The sequence below is a fragment of the Arvicanthis niloticus genome, chromosome 2 (genome assembly GCF_011762505.2).
Source record: "Arvicanthis niloticus isolate mArvNil1 chromosome 2, mArvNil1.pat.X, whole genome shotgun sequence".
Classification (NCBI taxonomy): Eukaryota; Metazoa; Chordata; class Mammalia; order Rodentia; family Muridae; genus Arvicanthis; species Arvicanthis niloticus.
The window spans coordinates 78,746,074-78,764,613 of NC_047659.1; the positions used below are offsets into that span (position 1 = coordinate 78,746,074).

Below are 18,540 nucleotides of genomic sequence, written 5' to 3' on the forward strand. Positions count from 1 at the left end.
AATGATTGAAAAGGGAAAAAAATGAATGAAATTTCAATCCATTCACTTCAGGGAATTTTTCAAGCCTCATTTCTTTATTGACTTAAATCAGTAGAAAGCAACATACTGAAAACAGCATCTGGCATAATTGCTTTTGCTGAATCCTGGTTTTATATTCTGTCTTTAGCTTTTGCTATAATTTGCAAAAAAAAAAAAAAAAAAAAAAAAAAGACATTTAAATGTAACTTGGTATCATCCATTGTACCAACACTGAATCAGTCTATATTTGGTTAGTGAATGTTCATTGTGGAGTTACTCAACCAGATGGATGTTCTCTTCAGATTTGATGCTAATTCTTGTCTCCACCTAAAAATTGGTGTGTGTGTGTGTTTGCTGCTTTTGCACACAAGTTAATACACAATTATGTTTTATTCTGATGAAAGCCCTATACTAGTTGTGAGAATTATCAGCATAAATCATAGCCAAACCTTGGCTCAGGTAACTGCAATTCCAATTTACTAGGGTTCTCGCCACTTTCACACACGCTTACGCACACACACATGCAGAGACAGAAACAGAAACAGAAAGACAGAGAGACAGAGAGCATAGTCTCTAAATCATGATCTCCTTGCCTCCTACATACTGAGATTACAGCCATGGACTTCTGCTTACTTCTCTATATCTTCAGGGTAACTGAAACAGGAATCTGTTTCTGACTGACTATTCCCCATTACTGCAGTCATTGGTCATTGCAGAATGTGCTACGTAAAAAAAACAAAACAAACAAAAAACTATTGAATTAGGCTGGTTTACTTTGTAAGCATGATCAGTGCTATTAATAATAGTAATTATTTTGCAACCATTTTGTGCCATGTAGCTAATGTCAAATAGTTATTACTTGGTTAACCCACAATAGATAATAAATATTGGTACCTGGGTCCTAGAGAAGACAGTTTATTTCCTGACTTGAATTTTAAAACTAATTAAACTGTGTATTAAATATTAGACCAAATTATCACTGTTGCTACACATTACCCAGTAGATGTGCTAATCAGAATTTCTCCCAGACACAGATATTGCAAATGGTGTGTGTCTGAATAGGGAGTGGAGTGAGGAGAAGTGAGGCGAAGGGCAACACAAAACAACAGCAAAGCACTCATGCGCTCCAGCTAGCTTGGAAGAGGAAACAGGAATCATCAGCTTGTTTGGCCCAACTTCCAATAGGAGAAGCCGTCTGCCATCAGCAGGCTCCACTCACTTGAAATGAAGTACTGGGAGCAGGGAAGAGGCATGTCTCCAATAGCGAACTTATGGCTATCCCCCAATACCATGTAAAATAAAGCAGAATAAAAGCAGAATATATGGAAACTAGAACAAGAAAATAAAGTCTTCTATGCACAACCCCTTTGCTTGGTTTCAGGTTGTTATTCTTATATATGTGAATTATGATAGATTATGAAAGCCTGTCCTCTGGCTAAAACCTTTTGTGCATTTTTATGAGCATTGTGCTGCAAATGCATATATATATATATATATATATATATATATATATATATATAGAGAGAGAGAGAGAGAGAGAGAGAGAGAGAGCTTAGGACCTCTAGAAGCAAGATGACAGAAATAAATGCCAAATAATCTATTTCTTTGGTTCCAGCTTTCAGCTTCTGGCCCTCAGCTCTCTCTGTAAATGATGTTATTGCTGAACTCTGTTTATCTGAACAAAATGTAAATGTCTAAGGTGCATTCTAAATATAGCTGCTGGGGTAATATGTGTTTCACAAATTAATATTGTCTGCACAGAGTGAATAAAATTGGACAAAACTGCATTTTTATGGATTTGTGTTGAGCAAGACTACAGTGGTCCACAGCACTTTGCTTAGAGATGCTGTCACTGTCTCTTACTGACTGATTGAGCCAGTCATGGTTTTCACATCCAGAGATGGCACATGGGATGTTAGTGGGCATGGCGTGCTCTGCTTTACCAAAGACTTCGTTGCAGGAACTTACTTTTCTTGCTGGATAGTCTCATAAACTTTACCCGTGTTTATCACCTCCATTAATCCTGAATTATGTTTAGAGTTTTGTTTGTAGCCATCATCGAGGGTCTTCAAATCAACAGGGTCTTGGAAACAAAGTAGAGACTGCACTTCATTTCCTAGTTTTCATTTATCCACCTGAGTGTGGCCTCCTCAAACCCTCTTGTCGCATCTCAGGCCAGCACCACCTGTCAGTTTCCCCTTTCTTAGTTTGTTTTTTAAATGTTGGGAATCAAACCCCTAGCCTTGAGTATGTGCAATAAGCATGCCAACATTGGGCTGTGCCCTCAATTATTTTTTATTTAATTTTTGAAAGTTTGAGACAAACGCTTCCTAAAATTGCCCTAGCTGGCCTTGCATTTGCTCAGATAGGCTTCAAACCAGCCATCCTTCTGCCTCATCTTTCATGGAAGTTTCAGTTTCTATTATTTATATACTGTCCTGCACAGTCACAGTTTATAGATATAATTTTTTCTTGTCATTTGCCTTTCCTCTTGAGTTTGAAGCATAACTTTACGGAAACATAGTCCCCAAAATACACAGCACAAAACATGGCTTGTGTGCTTCTGAACAGTAGGAGATTCAGTGCTGAATGAACCTTCAGCTCAGAAAGAGAAAACAGTATCATATAAACGTGACTCTGTGAATATTTTACAAGGATTCAAAGTGGTCTGCTTGAAGGAATACAAAGGTTTGAGTCACTACACTTGATAAGTTACACCTGCAGTTCCTCAGAATACAGTGTTTCAATAAATAGTTTTCTTACTCAAGCCTGTTAGGCAGCAAAGGGGCTCAGCAGAGGCGTCAGAAGCAAACTGTGCTCATGGGGTATCATTAGATAGAAAAAAGGGGGGCTCCCGTCTCTTCTGTTAATATTATTTTAGAAATACTTAATCCCCAGGCCGTGAAGCTAATTGTGGGGGAAGGCTTGTTATTAGTGCAAAGAACAAAACATATGTTCTGAGACTGGGAGATATGATGGGAACTAAGTAAGGTCATGAATTCTATTTGACTAAATTACTGCTGAAGCAGATCGCAGATGCTGTGCGAGGGCCAGGTGGAAGTCAGCACGCTGTCGTCCTCTTCCATCTGTAGAGTCCAGGCCGTTTAAAGACCCATGCTTTAATACTGTTAAATATTATCACCTTTAGGCAGCTTGGCTTCTAGGTTATTTTTAGTATTTTAGCCTGTGTTTCTGATTGTGGGTAGAAAAATTTATGCATAGAAAGTCAACTCAATTCCTCTGAAGCTTGAAAGCCTATCCTTAGAAACAGCATCTCTTGGGACTCCTTTCCAGGGCGGCGAGTAGCAGCGTGTCAACCAGCCACGATGGTTCCCACCCAAAGTCCTCTGCAGCCAGTGGTGGTTGAAGGAGGATGGACTGAGCAGACTCAAGAGGAAATGAAGCTTATGGAACTGATAAGACAGACAGAGGTACATTCCCTGGGATCCTAGACTTTAAAGATCCTGCCCCTTTTAGCAGCATTTAAAAGTATTGTGTTGAATTATTAAATCATGCTATTAATATGCTCTCGGCAACTGAGCAGTTATGACCACCATAAGCATATGCCAAGCACTGAAGTGGCATTTGGAGAGTAGGTATCCTGGAGACAGCCAACTCACATGAACGTCTGTTTTGTTTGAATGGAGACCAGAAATTACGACCTTAGCAAAGAGGAGTAAAAGGCCCAGTGGATACGTACAAAGGTAATTACACTAAGTGTAGTCAAGTTGAACCTTATGGCTTCATCACTCATGATTCCTGAGGGTATGACAAAGTATGTAAAAAGAGCAAGGAGTACAAAACTGATTACAATGGAGACATTCAAAGGAAAGAAGACAAAAAAAAGTGGTTTCAGCCAATTGGTTAATCAGTCAAGATTGCCAGGCATAAAAAAGTTGAGAAGAGAAAGGTCAGCTGTTAAAACAGGACTAGGGATGGAGACTGGGGGAAAAAACTGTATGCTTTGTGAATTTTTTTATCAAGCTATATGTTACTATTTTAATGGGGCTTCGTGGTGTGTGTTCAGTGCAAATTTTAAATGTATGTCTAAATCAAGGTGACTGGAATGAAGAACTTCGCATTGCTAGAGACTTGATACCTAGCCAAGCTAAGAAGGATAAATCCCAAGTCAGGGAGTGAGTAGCCATGCATTGAGCTTGGATATGCTTGAGGCAGCATCAAGAGCTGCCAGGCAAGGACTTGGCAAAGCAAAAGGGTGGCAGCTGCATTTCAGAAACTAGTGAGCCAGGACGTGATACAGTCGCCTAAGCATCGCTTAGCTAACGGAAATGAAGCACTGGTTCTAAATCAAAAGCTCACTTGTTAGTTGCAAAGACATCTCCTGTAGGAGGAACACCACACACATGTCCGGAAAAAATTTTCTCAACATTGCAAATGAGTTAAATGCTTTGTCAATGTGAATCTATCCGTGTTATTACCTTAATAGCTGTTGACACCTTTAGTGCTTCATGGAAGCAAGGGGAATTCACCCAAGTATATGGCAGGAGAGGCCTTGGCTTACTAGAGTTGTTTCAGTATAAATTGAGATTACATGACATTTCTGGTTTCCATCACATCTCTTATACATACCAGATTGTTCTCCACAAGCAGAATTCTCTGGACTCTCCTTGACAGGCACACCTTTCTGAAAGCCAAGAACTGCAGTCCAGACGCTCTCTGATCGAAGCACAATGTAAAGCAGAGGGGCAGCACAGCCTGTACCAGGTTCCCCGAGTGAAACGAGTGTGGGCTTATCAGAATGGAGGCAGACCTGACGACGGCACTTATGTCCAGGCCAGTGCTTTGTCAGAGGTAACTCTAATGTGAATATCAAGTAGGCCTGGAATCAGATATCAGCTTTGACATCTCTAGATTGGTAGATCAGACAAGTTAATGAACTTTTCTGAACCTCATTTTCTCATTTGTCCGGTGGGAATCATACTTTCCACACAAGGCTGATCAAATTATTAAACGGGCTCACATGTGTGAACGTTAAGAAGTCTAAAGCTGTCTGATATGTGTGCACATTCAAATAGGACAAATGGCTGACAGAGATCATTGCCAATTGTATGCACTCCACTTAAGAGAAGGTGTGGTACCTCAAGCTTCTAGTCCCAGCACTTGAGAAGTGGAGGCAGGAGGATGAGGAGCTGAGGACTACAATAGTGAATTTAAGGCCATGTGGGGTTGAGTGGGACCCAGTTTATTTTTAATAGTTATAATAATAATTTAAAATGTTTTCCTCATTTGCTCTGAATTTCCCTCACAAAAGAGTTATTTCTAGCCCCTGTTGTAAATTATTCACTAGATACGTTCTTTATGGGAAAAGAACTGTAGTTCTTAAAGAAAGCCTGTCATGTTCTTATAACTCATCATCCTGAACTAACAGAATTTCCACTTCCCAAGAATAAACTGTTGGCTTAGGAGGAGACAAGCAGTGTTTTATAAACTGTAATTTGAGGAATATAGATCTAAAGTTTGACATTATCTTTAAATGTCTTAATATCTTCTAAAGTTTGCCTTCATCTTTAAGTGGAAACTTGAGGCAAGTGGGTTTATTCTTCTGAAGTCTTTCCTGCTGCAGTGACTCTGCTGATAGAGCCTCACATGCTTTACTTTGTGAAGTGTTTGCATAGACTTTCCTGGGAGGAGAGAGATTTCCCCAAAATAATGTTGTCTAAATAACAAAGCGGGGATGGGGAGGCAAAAGGGAACAACAGACAGGCCTAGGGAGGTTCATGATGCTGATGAAGGCTCTGGAAAAGGAGAAGCATCTCAGCTGAGCTCAGCTCTAAGGCTGCTCCAAGTTCTAAGGGAGGGAGCCTCTCTTTGAGGGTAAAGCAGAGGTGCAGCCGCATCTCTGGCTCTCCTGCTGCACTTGAGAAATGAGAAGAAAATGTAGAACATTCAAAGTGAGCAATCAAGGGAAAATGCCTTGCACACCTGGAGAACAGGAAGATGGTTACTTTCAAAGGACGGGTTCCTAGGAGAGACACTGAAGTGTGGCTAAATGTCCCTCTTCAAATTGATCTCTTTAGAAGCCAGAGTCAGAGCTGTCAACGCTGCCACTGAGAGAGCACTTAGCCTTGCCAATCATGTAGTAAAAGAATACGTGGGGATAGAGTGGGGCTTGCTGATGAAAGGAAAGGAACCTATCCGACAAGGTGACAAAACTTACAAGAGACTTTCCAGAGATTATACATGGAAGCTAGCTTTTTGATCCACAGGGCTCACACTGTAGAGTATGAAATGCACTCCATATCTAGAGTTCTATAACCTTATACCTTTTTTACACATGGAAGCCATATTGCTAGAAGCTGTGGACGTATCATTCTAATTTACATCAGTGGGTAGTGGGCAGTGTAATTGACAGGTTAACATCAATAGTAGACAACACTTTGTACAGGATCTCATTAAATTATGATGTCAGAAAAGACTTCTTACACTCATAGGGAAGTTGTTTAATGTAAATTGTTACATTACCAAACAAAGCAATCCATTATGTAAAAACAAGTATATGCACTTTAATGACATTCATAGCAATATTGACTATATTTGACAAGATTTTAATTATACACCGTTTTCTTTGTTGCTATCTTTATTTTTATTCTTGGTAGTAAATTTTATTATTCTAGTCTCTTGTGCAACACTGCAACATTTTATTTATATAAGTTAGCATAAAAAGTATTGGGTTGGATCCTTCAGGGAGTTTTCATACATTTGTGTGCCAAGCTTTGTCCTCAATTGTTCCCCCTTCACTATCCTCTCCTGTACCAGGTCCCTTCTCCTTCCCACTCCCTAACCACTGCCCTCCTACCCTCTTTCCACTGGTCTCCTTTCTTCCCAGTAAGTCCTCTGTTTTGTTTTCCTTTCACATGTAATCCTTAGACCTCTCTAACTCCCTTAAATTCCAATCCCTTAAGTTCCAATCCATCCCTCTCCTAATCCACTGTATGTTTGTAGGTTCCGTGACCTACAAACATAGACAAATATGTATATGTATGCACATATATAATTTTAAAATTAGGTTCCATGTATAAGGACAAGCAAGCAGTATTTGCCTCCCTGAGTCTGACTTCTACACCTAATGTGATTTCCAGCTGCACCCACTATTCTGCAAATGCCATGATTTCATTTTTCTTTATGGCTGCATAATATTCCATTGTGTATATTGTATACCACACTTTCTTTATCCATTCGTCTTCTGAGGGGTAGACATCCAGGCTGGTACCATTCCATGCCTCTTGTGAATATGGATATGTTAGTACCTTGGTGGCATGCTGACTTGGTGTCTCTCAACTATGTGCCTATGCTCGTATAGCTGGGTCATTTAGTTCAAATTTTCACTTTTGTGAAGAGTCTCTGTATTAAGTTTCACAGTGACTGCACAAGGTTATATTCCCATTAGCCAGGTATAAAGGTTCCTACCCCACTCCCATCTTTGCCAAAATCTGCTGCTATTTGTTTTCTTCATGGCAGTCATTCTGTTTTCCCCAGCAGTTAAGAATATAAAGTATATTTTAAAATATTTGCTGGTCATTTGCATTTCTTCTTTTGATAATGTCCTGTGCAGCTCATTAACTCACTTTTTGATTGAATTATTAGACTTTGGTACTGAGGTGGGTGCAGGCAAAGGGCCTGCCTTTGTACTTTCACGATCTCCTGAGTACCGGTCACCTACAGGAGGGATGAAGCCTTGTGAATGTCGTGAAGGTCATGTATGCCCCTGGGACTTCAGAGGTCTGGTGCTCCACATCGGCGAATGACAGAGAGGGGGATCCAGAATTTAATCCACCTGCTGGCTCAGAGCTATTAAACCACACTTTAATCCTCAAATGAGATCTGTCCCATGTCACTTGTGATGGGGATATCTTTCTCTATGCACTGTTCCACTGGAGCCAGCCTCCCACCACCTGCATCTTTCAGCTTAGGAGGTGTCTTCTTCCTACAACCACCTCACTAGGTCTTCCCCACCCAGGAGCTCTGTCAGACCAAATCAAGATTCCCCCGCCTGAGGATAGTCCCTGTTCTCAGGCCCACAAGGTAGCCAGTTTTTATCAATATACTCTGTTTCAAAATAGCACAAGGTCACTGTCCTGAGTCATATAGTATGATAAAATTGGATTGTTATCCACTGTTGACTATATCCCTCAACTAGATTTAAAGCTCATAAAGACTTTGGGCTTGTTCTGAGGGTGAGATTGTCTGTTTCATCCAGGTTACATTTTGGAAACAGTTTCTGAGTAAATTTTTTGGCCAAGGAGCTGTGCCATGGCAGCTGTGTTCAGCTTGCGTGTCTGAGTAATGGCACACGATGCCTTCGCTCTTTCCTGGGACCCTTTCCTTCTTTTATGGATTTCAGGATCAGCTTGCCTCTGCTCGCTTTTAAAAATAAAGTGTACTTTCTTTATTCTTAATCTTTCTTTTGCCAGCTCTCAGGGAAGTAGCCTCTAATCTGTCATTCTGTCATCTTACTAGGCTGTCTCCTCAAGGTGATAAAGAATATGAAAATATATCCAGGCAAATGGGTACAGAGAAATTGACGCTCCCATATGGATGGAAATTGAACTTTTTAGAGAAGAGTTACTTGGTTGTAAGTTGTAGAAACAAGTGCACTTCTGAATGTCACTGAGACAACATATCAGACAGGCTTTTGGAGAAAGGATTTGTCTCAACTCACGGTTCCAGTCATCGCTGGAAGTCCACAGCTGGGAGTTCACGGCGACAAGAGCATGTTCTGTTGTTTGTCGTATTTCAGTAGACAAGGAAGCAGAGAAAAAATGGGGATGGCCATGACTTCCAAAGGCCCACCTGTAGTGTCCCCAGCAAGCATTGCCCTGCCAACTTTTTAGTCGTTCTACAAACTACTGCCACCAGGATGAGAAATAGGTGTTAAAGCCCATGAGACTGAGAGGCGACATTTCACACTCAAACCACAACATATCCCAAGAACACCTTTTATGAACTTATGCAAAGGTTGTTTGCTAGAGATATTAATCACAGAAGTAGTTTCAATAGAGAGAAACTAGTAATAATTTTTAAAGTTATCAGTCGGAAATTGGGTAAATGAGTTATAGCCCATAGGATGGAATATCATAACTCAATTAAAATCAGCTTTAAGAGAGAATAAAAACAACAAATATGACTGAGATGCACTAAGTAAAATAAACATAATCTAAAGCATGTGGAATTAAATTCTAAACACACATACATAGGTAAATTGAAAACAGCATTAGAGGACTTGACTGCTCTAAGCCTTCTCTTTGTATTGGGTCATAACATGGCTTAGTTTTATTTTTCTTTCTTGTGTGTTTGTGTGTTCTGTGTATTTTTTTTATGATAATATGAAGATTGTTCTTATAGGATACAGAAACCAGTCATCTTCTCAGAGAAGGACTAACAAATGTGATGAAGGTCAAGTTAGTCGAAGTTCAGTAGGGCCTTCAAGGGAAGGTTTGCCTACCTGAGACAAGGGGGAAAACTACAAAGGAATCCATTGCCCCCTCTGACAGATCTTGAGAAAGGGCTATGCATGGACAGCTTCAGCAGGGATAGGATTAGGCTCCACGCAAAGGCATGAGTGTTTGAGTTGATGCAGTGTGTTAAATAGATGGTGCTTATATCAAAGAATAAAGAGATAAAGAGAGATATTACTATTTGAGACATTGTTTGAAAGTGACAGGCATTAGTCCACTTGGACTGTGTTGTGGTTTTCCCTCTCAGGCTTGGTGTTTGAACACCTGGTTCCAAGCTGATGGCAGTGTTTGAGAAGATTATAGGGCCTTTAGCAAGTGAAGCCTTCCTGAAGGAAGCAGGTCTCTGGAGGTGAATCTTGAGACTTGATAGATGGCTGAGTGTCCTATTTGTGTCTGCATTTCTGAGCATGATTACACCTTGACCAGCAGCCCTGCTCCTGCCACCATGCTTCCCCTCTGATTACTGAGGGCCACCTTCCAGCTGTTTCCGCTCATGGACTTTCCTTTGTGTGTAGGGAAAGGGAACTCTGTTGTTTCTTCTTATAAGAAGCCAGCCCTGTCAGGTTGAGCTGCTCCCTCAAATCCATGTTGAATCTTGTGCATTTCTTCATCTTCAAATATGGTTGAATTAGAAATTAGGACTTTAACCTGAATATTTGGGGGAGGGAGCAGAATTGTCTGTAACGTTATTTCAGACTAAAATGATCAGACCATAGTTTGTCTCTGAAAAGCAGAAAGGGTTTTGGGGAAACTGTTTGGGGGAGACATGCCACCTTGGCATGAACAGCATTATTAGAGAAGTTGGCCTCACCCTCCTCCTTTCCCATGCTCTATGTTGTTTTTAAATTAGGAGGTTTCAGGGATTCTCGGTGATCTGTAAAAAAAAAAAAAACTGTCCTCACAGGCTATCTAGCTATAAGGAATACTTCTGGAAAACAGACTGTGTAGGGAAGGAAGCAGTGGGAAGGGTAGAGCTCAGATGTCACACAGGATGCTAGCTAACAACACATTGCAAAGACAGCGGCAGTCTCCATGGCTGGACTTTTACTGGAAGAATGGGAAACAGGCGCATTACAATGTACTTCTCTCTACCTTCAGTATGGTGAACCCCCCAGGTGGCATTCGAATCTCGGGCAGCACAGACTCTCGATCTACCATGGCTATTGTGGATGATTTAACCACACATTCTCTGAACATTGCTAGAGCAACACTCATCTCCAGCTGGGGTTGATTTATCAGTCATCATAGCACCAGGCAGCTCTCTCTCTAGGGCCAGTGGCTCTCTTCAGGACCAGCATCCTTTTCTGATTTATGTTTGCCCAGGACCTTCTTCCCTAGGCTGAGACATTTGTCTTCTCCAATCTCTGTGATGTGTCTGATATCACAGCATCTTAAAATCTCCGTTTGTTCTCAGCTAAGGAATGGCTCTGAATGCTGGAGTAGATGCTTTGGGAATAAGAAATGGGTCTTTTCTCTTTAGATAAGCAAGTGCCTCATGCCCACTGCTACACATGGTGGGTCCACATGTCACTGTGCCTAGGATTACTTTTCTTCCACTGTATTTTTTGAATGTCTAATGTTAGTAATCAGAAAAACTATTCATGCTATAAACTTTACTTATTCACATATTCATTTAAATGCACTTATTTTTATATTATGAGTTTTTAATTATTTGATTGACCAAAGCTTCCTACAAATAAGGTTCTATGATGTTCACACAATAATTTTTCACATCAGCTGAGAAAAGCTATTTCTTACATTCCGGTACCTATTGTATATAACTTCTTAATTACAAAGTAAGTTTTATACTAATATTTCTCTCATTCCATGATTCTATCTTTAGTGTTTTAGTTGATAAAATTTAAAACTACCTACAAGGGCCTCTTTGAATTTCTTTCAGTTTCACAGGCTTTTCTGATTGTGACACAGAGGACAGGTTTCTAGATTTCTTCACTATTTGTATTTTTAGTTCTTTGGTCATTAAGTAAAAATTTAAAGCTATTTTGTCATGTTTAAATTTATGATCTACAGTTTATTATATTTAGAAGTTTGTTAAATGCCAAGATGCCTCCATCTGTGGAAAAATTAGGCTTACATGACATCTTCTCCAAAGACCACTGAAGTCTCTCATGTTAAACACGTCAGCAAAATTCATTGTGTGTTCTTTTTCCCACCTCTCCTTACCTGTGCCCAATAATCAAGCTGAATGAATATTTAAGTAGGGATAGAGCCCTCTCAAAAGCATTGCTTAAGGATTGAGATGTGGTGCCCACCATTCATGAAGCCCTGAGATCACTCTCAGTGGTGCACACCTGTAACTTAGCATGCAAGAGGTAGAAGAAGGAGGACCAGAAGTTCAAAGTTGTCATCAACTAAGTAGTGACTTTGAGATGAACAGCCTGCATTATATGAAACCTTGTCTCAAACAGTTTTAATAACTATTTTTGAGATATTTGTCATCCAAATATGGCTCTCCTTTTGTATTTCAGTTGCTGGATGATTGCACTGCTCGTCTGAAAATGTCCCGCCCAGCCAAAACGCTTTATACCTCAAATGGGGAACTCATTCGGTCGTGGGATGACATAGAGAGGGGTATGGCTGTCTGTGTGTCTGCAGGACATGGCTTTATAACCTCAAAAGGTACAGGTGACACCTCATTTTTTATGAAAGTCTTGAAGAGTTAAAGCACTCAGTCTTCCCTGCACAGTCCTTGCCTGTTGAACTTTTAAACAATGGAGGATAAATTTTAATAATTACACTCCTCATGATGGGTTCTTATGAAGGTGAAGTTTATATCTGTGTGTTCAAGAAAATCCAATGCTAACGCTGTTTATTTTAAAGAACTCATTCCAATATCAATGAGTCTTGGGCTGTACCCAGGCCTATTTACAGAAACACTGAGGTTTGATGGAAGGCATTTTCTTAGTGATGAATCTGGAGAAAAGTGAGGTTTCTGTTGCCATCTTACTATTCAAATTATTTAAAATGATGCTTTATTAATGGAATTTCTCAGCTTGCATATTTCCTTTACTGTTGCAAGAATAATCATATGCTAGTTTCAATACAGTATTTCTTACTCATTTCCTTTGATAAATGACAGAAATGGAAAGGAAATATGTTTACAAAATGAACTCTAGTCTTTTATCTTATTCTAAAGAATTTAAAGTCCTTTCTGTAGGAAGGTAGATACTAGAAAAACATAATCTTCAGGAAATTCCAGAAGACATTATTTGCACATTAAGTAAATTATAGGATAAAGAAGTAAATGACCTGACACCCATGTAATAAAAGTACTAGAAGGTTTTTCTTTTAGAAATGCACCATAGAATTATTACTATGTTATACATAAGGTGGGTAAATGGAAGGGTTTTAAGACAGGTGGTGATATACCCTCATATTTAGCCCAGAAAAGACAAAAATAGAATTGCTCATGGAGAATTGGAGAGACACATATTTTTGGTATGTCTAGCACTGTTCAGAGGGATGGCACAAAGCCTTCCTCAGCACCGTCATACCTTGTTGAAAAGGTCCCAGTCTTTGTGTTCTGTGTGTTCTGTTTTTCTCTCTCCCCGTCATTGATTGGAACTCTAGCTCAGAATGTTGTCCCTTAAAAGCATTCAACAATGGTTAAGTTGTAAAATTTTGTAAATATTAGTTAACAGCTTTCTGTATTCTCAAACTACACATCTTATAAAAATAATATATGCAAAACTTTCTTTCCTGGGTGTCTTCACTTTATTTGTGAACATGAAAGCACTTGTTACTTTTTTTATCGCTCTAAATCCCTAGTGGTACAGCTCTCCATGACAGAGAACGCCCCAAAGCGAGAGGAGATTGCCAGTCCCAGGTCACATGGCACCTGCCATCAGGAAGCAGAGAGTAATGGGCACTGATACTCAGCCTACTTTCTTTTTTATTCAGTCCAGATCCCTAGAACATAGGATAGTGGGGCCTGCATTTATGATAGGTCTTCCCATTTCACTTAGCCAAGTCTAGAAACTCTATCAAAGACATACCAAGAGGTTAGGTGACTCTAGTTCCTGTCTAATTGCTGCCAATATTAACCATCACAATGAACACCCCTCAAATGATCACAGTCAGTGAAAAAGTAAGCAAATGTGTCATACAGCAGGAGGCTCTGGCAAAGTGTCCTCTGTACTTGCACCATTCAGTCTTTCTCAACATGAGCCTCCCTGCCATATTCATTGGGTCTGACTGATAACTAAAGCTAAATCTTCTTGAGGAAAGCAATTCCAAAGATGTCCAAACCACAAAGGAAACTCCAGGTTACCTTCCCAGCAGCACTCTTGCTCCCAATAAAGTCTGTGAGGGGGATTGAGAAATGTGAAAATTCAAATATTACCTCTCTACTATTTTTTCTCTTTGCTGTTTACAAGTCTGTGTGGACAAGCATTTATTTTTGAATCTTCAGTTTTATAAATGCACAGTTCTGTGAAGGTGAAGCTGGCCCATGTCCTGTAGATGTGGCCGCCTTCATGGTGAAGGGTTTATGGGTTTTCCAAATTGCCTAAATTAGTGTGTCACGTCTGTTTAGGAAATATGATCAGTCACAGAATCAGTTATTTATTCCTTAGAGCTTTATTTTATTGATGCCGTTTTGTTGTATTTATGAACTAAAATAAAAATAACCATCTAATAGAAATCTACATTTTCCAAATACTTTAAAAAGAAATAGAAATGCTTTTGGGTGCTTTCATTTATTATTATAAGGTCTAACTAATTAATCATTCCACTGTGATTTACTAGCTAAAATACCTGTAAGAAACTAAGACATTCTGAGAGCCTCAAGACATGATAATAATTTATTTCATATACAATTTATTTCATATAAAAAATCATTTAACAGGTAAATGTAGTCACCAAAGGATTGCCTTGTTTTTTTTTTTTTGTTTTGTTTTGTTTTTGTTTGTTTTTTTTTTTTTTGAAGATGCATTTCATTTGGCAAAACAAGCTAGATTCTTTCAGAATGGAATACTTTGCTCACATCCTTGGTACAGTTAGGAATGTTTTCTGTTATTTGCAATAAAGCCTGAATGCTCTTCATGAAGCTTTGATTTTCATCTTCTCAATGGGCTCAGTCTCTTTCAAGCACTCCTATGTTAGCTTCCTATTCAGATGTTATAATACCTAGAAGGAAGCACTGTGGGTGCCTCCAATTGCATGACACCCAAAGACCTGCAGACTGTGGGGGAAGAATATGTGTGTAAGAGTGCAGGGTGGGAGCCAGGAATTGCTGAGGGAGCTTAAATGCCCTCATAAATCTGCATTTGACATTGACCTGTCTCTGAATGTATGCATATGTGTACATACATGTGATATATATGTATAATATATATAATATAATAATATATGTTTCTTTTAACAGAAAAAAAGCGAATGTTGGAAGTGAAAGCAAATTATGTCAGGATCCTAAGGCAGCATGGCCCTGAGGCAACAGACATTGTGGTGTCACCATCCAGGAAGCTACTGTCTCTCCTGCAGCTTCCCAGCTGACTTCAACCAGAACCTCCTAGCTTGTGCTGGATTTTACTCATAGAGCTGCGTGTGCATTCTCATACGCTCCTGTCATATCCTATGCCATGATAACTCTCTATCCCTCTTAACTTGTACACAGTCTTGTACACTGCATTGGGATTTGAACCTAGCAGTTGACCATAGAGTGAGCACTGTGCCTATGAGCTGTGCCTCCAGCTCCCTCCTTTTAAAGATTCTTAGTTTCCACATTTTATGTGAGGTAACATTGGATTCCTCATGCGTGTTCCTGGAAAGGCAACAAAACCAGACAGATAGTGCACGTAAGAAGATCATCTTAGGTGAACTTTCTTCAAGAAAATAAAAGCAAAAACTTCTAGTTATTGAAAAGTAACATTTGAAGGGATCAAGGAGCATACATGTGTGTGTGTGTGTGTGTGTGTGTGTGTGTGTGTGTGTGTGTCTGTGTGTGTGTGTGTATAGATAGGACATTGATAATAAAATGACTCTTTGGCCACCTAACCCTAAATTTGACTCCAAGTGGCATTTTTCTGGATTCATCACTCTGATTTTTGATCTTTTGTTAAGACCTCTCACATACCCAATAAAACTGGAATGGCTGGCAGGTACTGAGTCCCACAGAAATCTGTCTCTCATTCTCTCCCATTTCTCTTTAATTTCATAGGCCTCTCTTGAGGCACAGTTGGATGTCGTTCATGCGAATGAAGGTGGGTAGTTATAGTAAATGACTGGCAATAAGATGTCATAGACTACATCCCCAATACAAGAACAAATGATATTAATGCAATATCTCAAAGAAAATTCACATAAGGACGGGAGGTGTGAGTGTGTGTGTCACTTCTATAGGACGGAAGGAATTTCCCTGTTAATTTGATCCTAGGAAGAACAAAGAACATGTAGGAAACATGGCAATGTGAGTGTCAGGCCTGAGGTTGGTTCTGTTGCGGTGGGATGCTGCAGGGAAGCGCCCTCTATTCACCACTCAACTCTTCCTCCTGAAAGTAAATGGCAGCCTGGCTAGGTGTATACAAAACAGCGGGAAGCAGGCTCCCACCCCAGTCCTCCACTTTAATGAGTGCAGGAAGACAATGTATCATTTCCACTGAAGGGAGCTCTTGGTAACCTCTGCAAAAGGCCTGGTATTTATTCCCACTCTGCAAATCAGCAGGGCTGCTTGAATAAATCCCTGCTGCCTAGGACCCCATGGCGGTGAAACCTCATGTGTTAGATGAACAGCTGTTGGCCCTTTTACAACATTTGTTGGTGTGATGTTACAGAAGCGAAAGTGGTCCAAGGTGCAGTGGCAGAAGATTCCATACTCCAAGACTCGCTTGCTTTTCTTCTTTTGTTAACAGAGGAAATACATATTTTGAAATAAACAGGAAATGTTAAGGAACTTGCCTACAGTTGGAAAGTGAACCATCAGGACTCCCAGCAACTATTTTTTCCCTTGCAATGAAAACACTTGATCACAGTCCCAATAAAGAAAAGAAACTTTTTTTTTCAAAATTCTATGAAAATAAATGCATTTCTGTAGGTGCAGAAGCACCTATCATTTACTGCCAGGGAAAAGTTGCTTTGCTATGAAAATGGCATCTTTCACCCTAGATCAAATGTGCAGATTCCTTGTAAAGTACCCCCTGCTGCATGGGAGCACTTCTGAAGCGAAAATTGATAATATCACACAACGCCGTATCAGGCACCAGGAGACATCAGGCAGATGCCTTACGTGAACTCCACTATTGCCAGTAAATGGGGTTTTAGATATAATCTAACAGTCATCAACACATCACGTTTTGCCAGCAAGCAGCTACAGGTACTCTGTAGATGACAGCTTGCCTAAAATATCTGTGGTATTCACAGTCACCTCTAACTTAGACTAAAACAGTCCTAAGTTTTTCCCTATGATTGCCTCTCTCCACTGGCTAGGGTTTGACCCATGGAGTAGGGGGAGGGGCAGTTTCTCCACTGTGGTGAGCACTATAGAAAAGACTATTTCGATTCAGTGAGTCCTAAGCATTTGATAAATGTGTCATTTCCTCTGGGGACATGTTTATCACATTTGAATCATTTTCATACATATGTCAGATTTCAGTATTTTTTTATCAGTTGAAACCATTTATTATCAGATATTAAGCAAACCCCTCAAGTCCAAAGTCTTCTCCAGAAATGTATTCCCTGCTGGGTCACTACCCTTGAGGTAAGCCAGGTGTCAACCACTGATGCCTAAACTAGTGATTACCTTCAAGAGAACTGGAATTCTCTGTCAGCCTCTGGTTTTTGTTCCCTGATGAAGCTGCCCATTTCTAAGCAAGTTAACAACATGACATGTTTAAAACTTTGACCCATGCATGAGGTTAAATGACTGTGTATAGCTAAACATTTCACTTGAGTGTTTCTATGAGCTTTATGAAACAGAACTCTGTAATGATTCAAGTCACCAAGGCGTACAGAATAACTAAATACTGTTCTACAAATCAATAAAATGAAGATAAAGCAAAAGCAAAAGCAAAACCAAACCAAACCAAAAAAAATGGTAAATATCCCTTAGAAACTATGGCTGGAAGCTGCTGTGGCCTTTGTGCTAACCTTCAGGGACAGCCCTAGTGTGCTGAACATCACAAAGAGATTTCTGATTCTCCAGTGCAGCAGTTTAGGGGGCAGATCATTTGGGGGGGGGTGTAATCATTCTTGATGGTAACAAAATCAGATGCAAATGTTCTCAATTAAACAGAATTTGGACCATTGGACAGCGATGCTCACTTGTGTCCATTAAACCAGTGACTCCAATGACCCCAGTTTCCTCCTGGCTCTGCACACACTGTCTTCCCTCCAAGGCTAGGTAAGCACAAACAGAGAGCAGCACTTTCTCTCTCAACACAATAAACTAGGCTTTTGCTTACACAGCATGGTTTGAGGCTGCAAAGCCATAAGCAACCGCAAAGTGGGGTGGACACTGCCCACTCCAGACTAAAGCTGCTAAAAGCCAGTGGACCTTCCAAGTAGTTACTCAGAGTGCTCCCACTATCTGAACCATAGGATCTTAGAAACAGGTTGTCACACTGTACCACATATGCAAAATAGAAATATAGCAAGTGTTGGTGCTCCTGATGCAACTGAGTAGAAGGAGAGAGGAAGAGCAGAGGCCGAGTGTTATATTCATAGGGCAAGTGGAATGGTGTTTCTAGATTGAGTGTACTATTGTTCTATGTGGTCCATAAAACACTGGAAGCTGAAGGGTTTCAGAAGGATACTGACAGCTTAGAAATACAAGGAAGGTCTGGTCAGGCTGCTGAGCCTGTTACTACCTAGTTAACTGTTCAGCAGAGAAACCAAATTGAAAGCTGACTTTGATGCTGAAACACAGTTGTGAGTGCACAAGACTCTTGAGTCAAGAGCACAAAGCAGTCATTAGCCTTGTCTGGCTAGTCCATCTTCAAGGCCACCAATGGTAAATGCATCTTCTCTGAAGGAGAGAATCTGTTGGGATTCCCAGATTAGTGCCTCCCGGAGTATGGGACTTTAATTGTAT

The 18,540-nt window shown here is 40.1% G+C and overlaps 1 protein-coding gene across 7 annotated transcripts in view; it reads left to right on the plus strand.

Moving 5' to 3' along the window:
* Dcdc1 (doublecortin domain containing 1) overlaps positions 1 to 15,621 on the plus strand; it is a 144,831-nt gene extending 129,210 nt beyond the window's left edge. For 6 of the 7 annotated variants that reach the window (XM_076929380.1, XM_034494462.2, XM_076929379.1 and 3 more), the window contains 4 exons: positions 3,313 to 3,449; positions 4,654 to 4,830; positions 11,984 to 12,134; positions 14,881 to 15,621. In XM_076929380.1, the coding sequence (XP_076785495.1) occupies positions 3,313 to 3,449; positions 4,654 to 4,830; positions 11,984 to 12,134; positions 14,881 to 15,008 (593 nt within the window). In that variant the 3' untranslated portion in view covers positions 15,009 to 15,621. The remainder of the gene's footprint in view (positions 1 to 3,312; positions 3,450 to 4,653; positions 4,831 to 11,983; positions 12,135 to 14,880) is intronic. The other variant, XM_076929382.1, reaches the window with a different exon arrangement.
* The last annotated feature ends 2,919 nt before the right edge of the window (positions 15,622 to 18,540 follow it).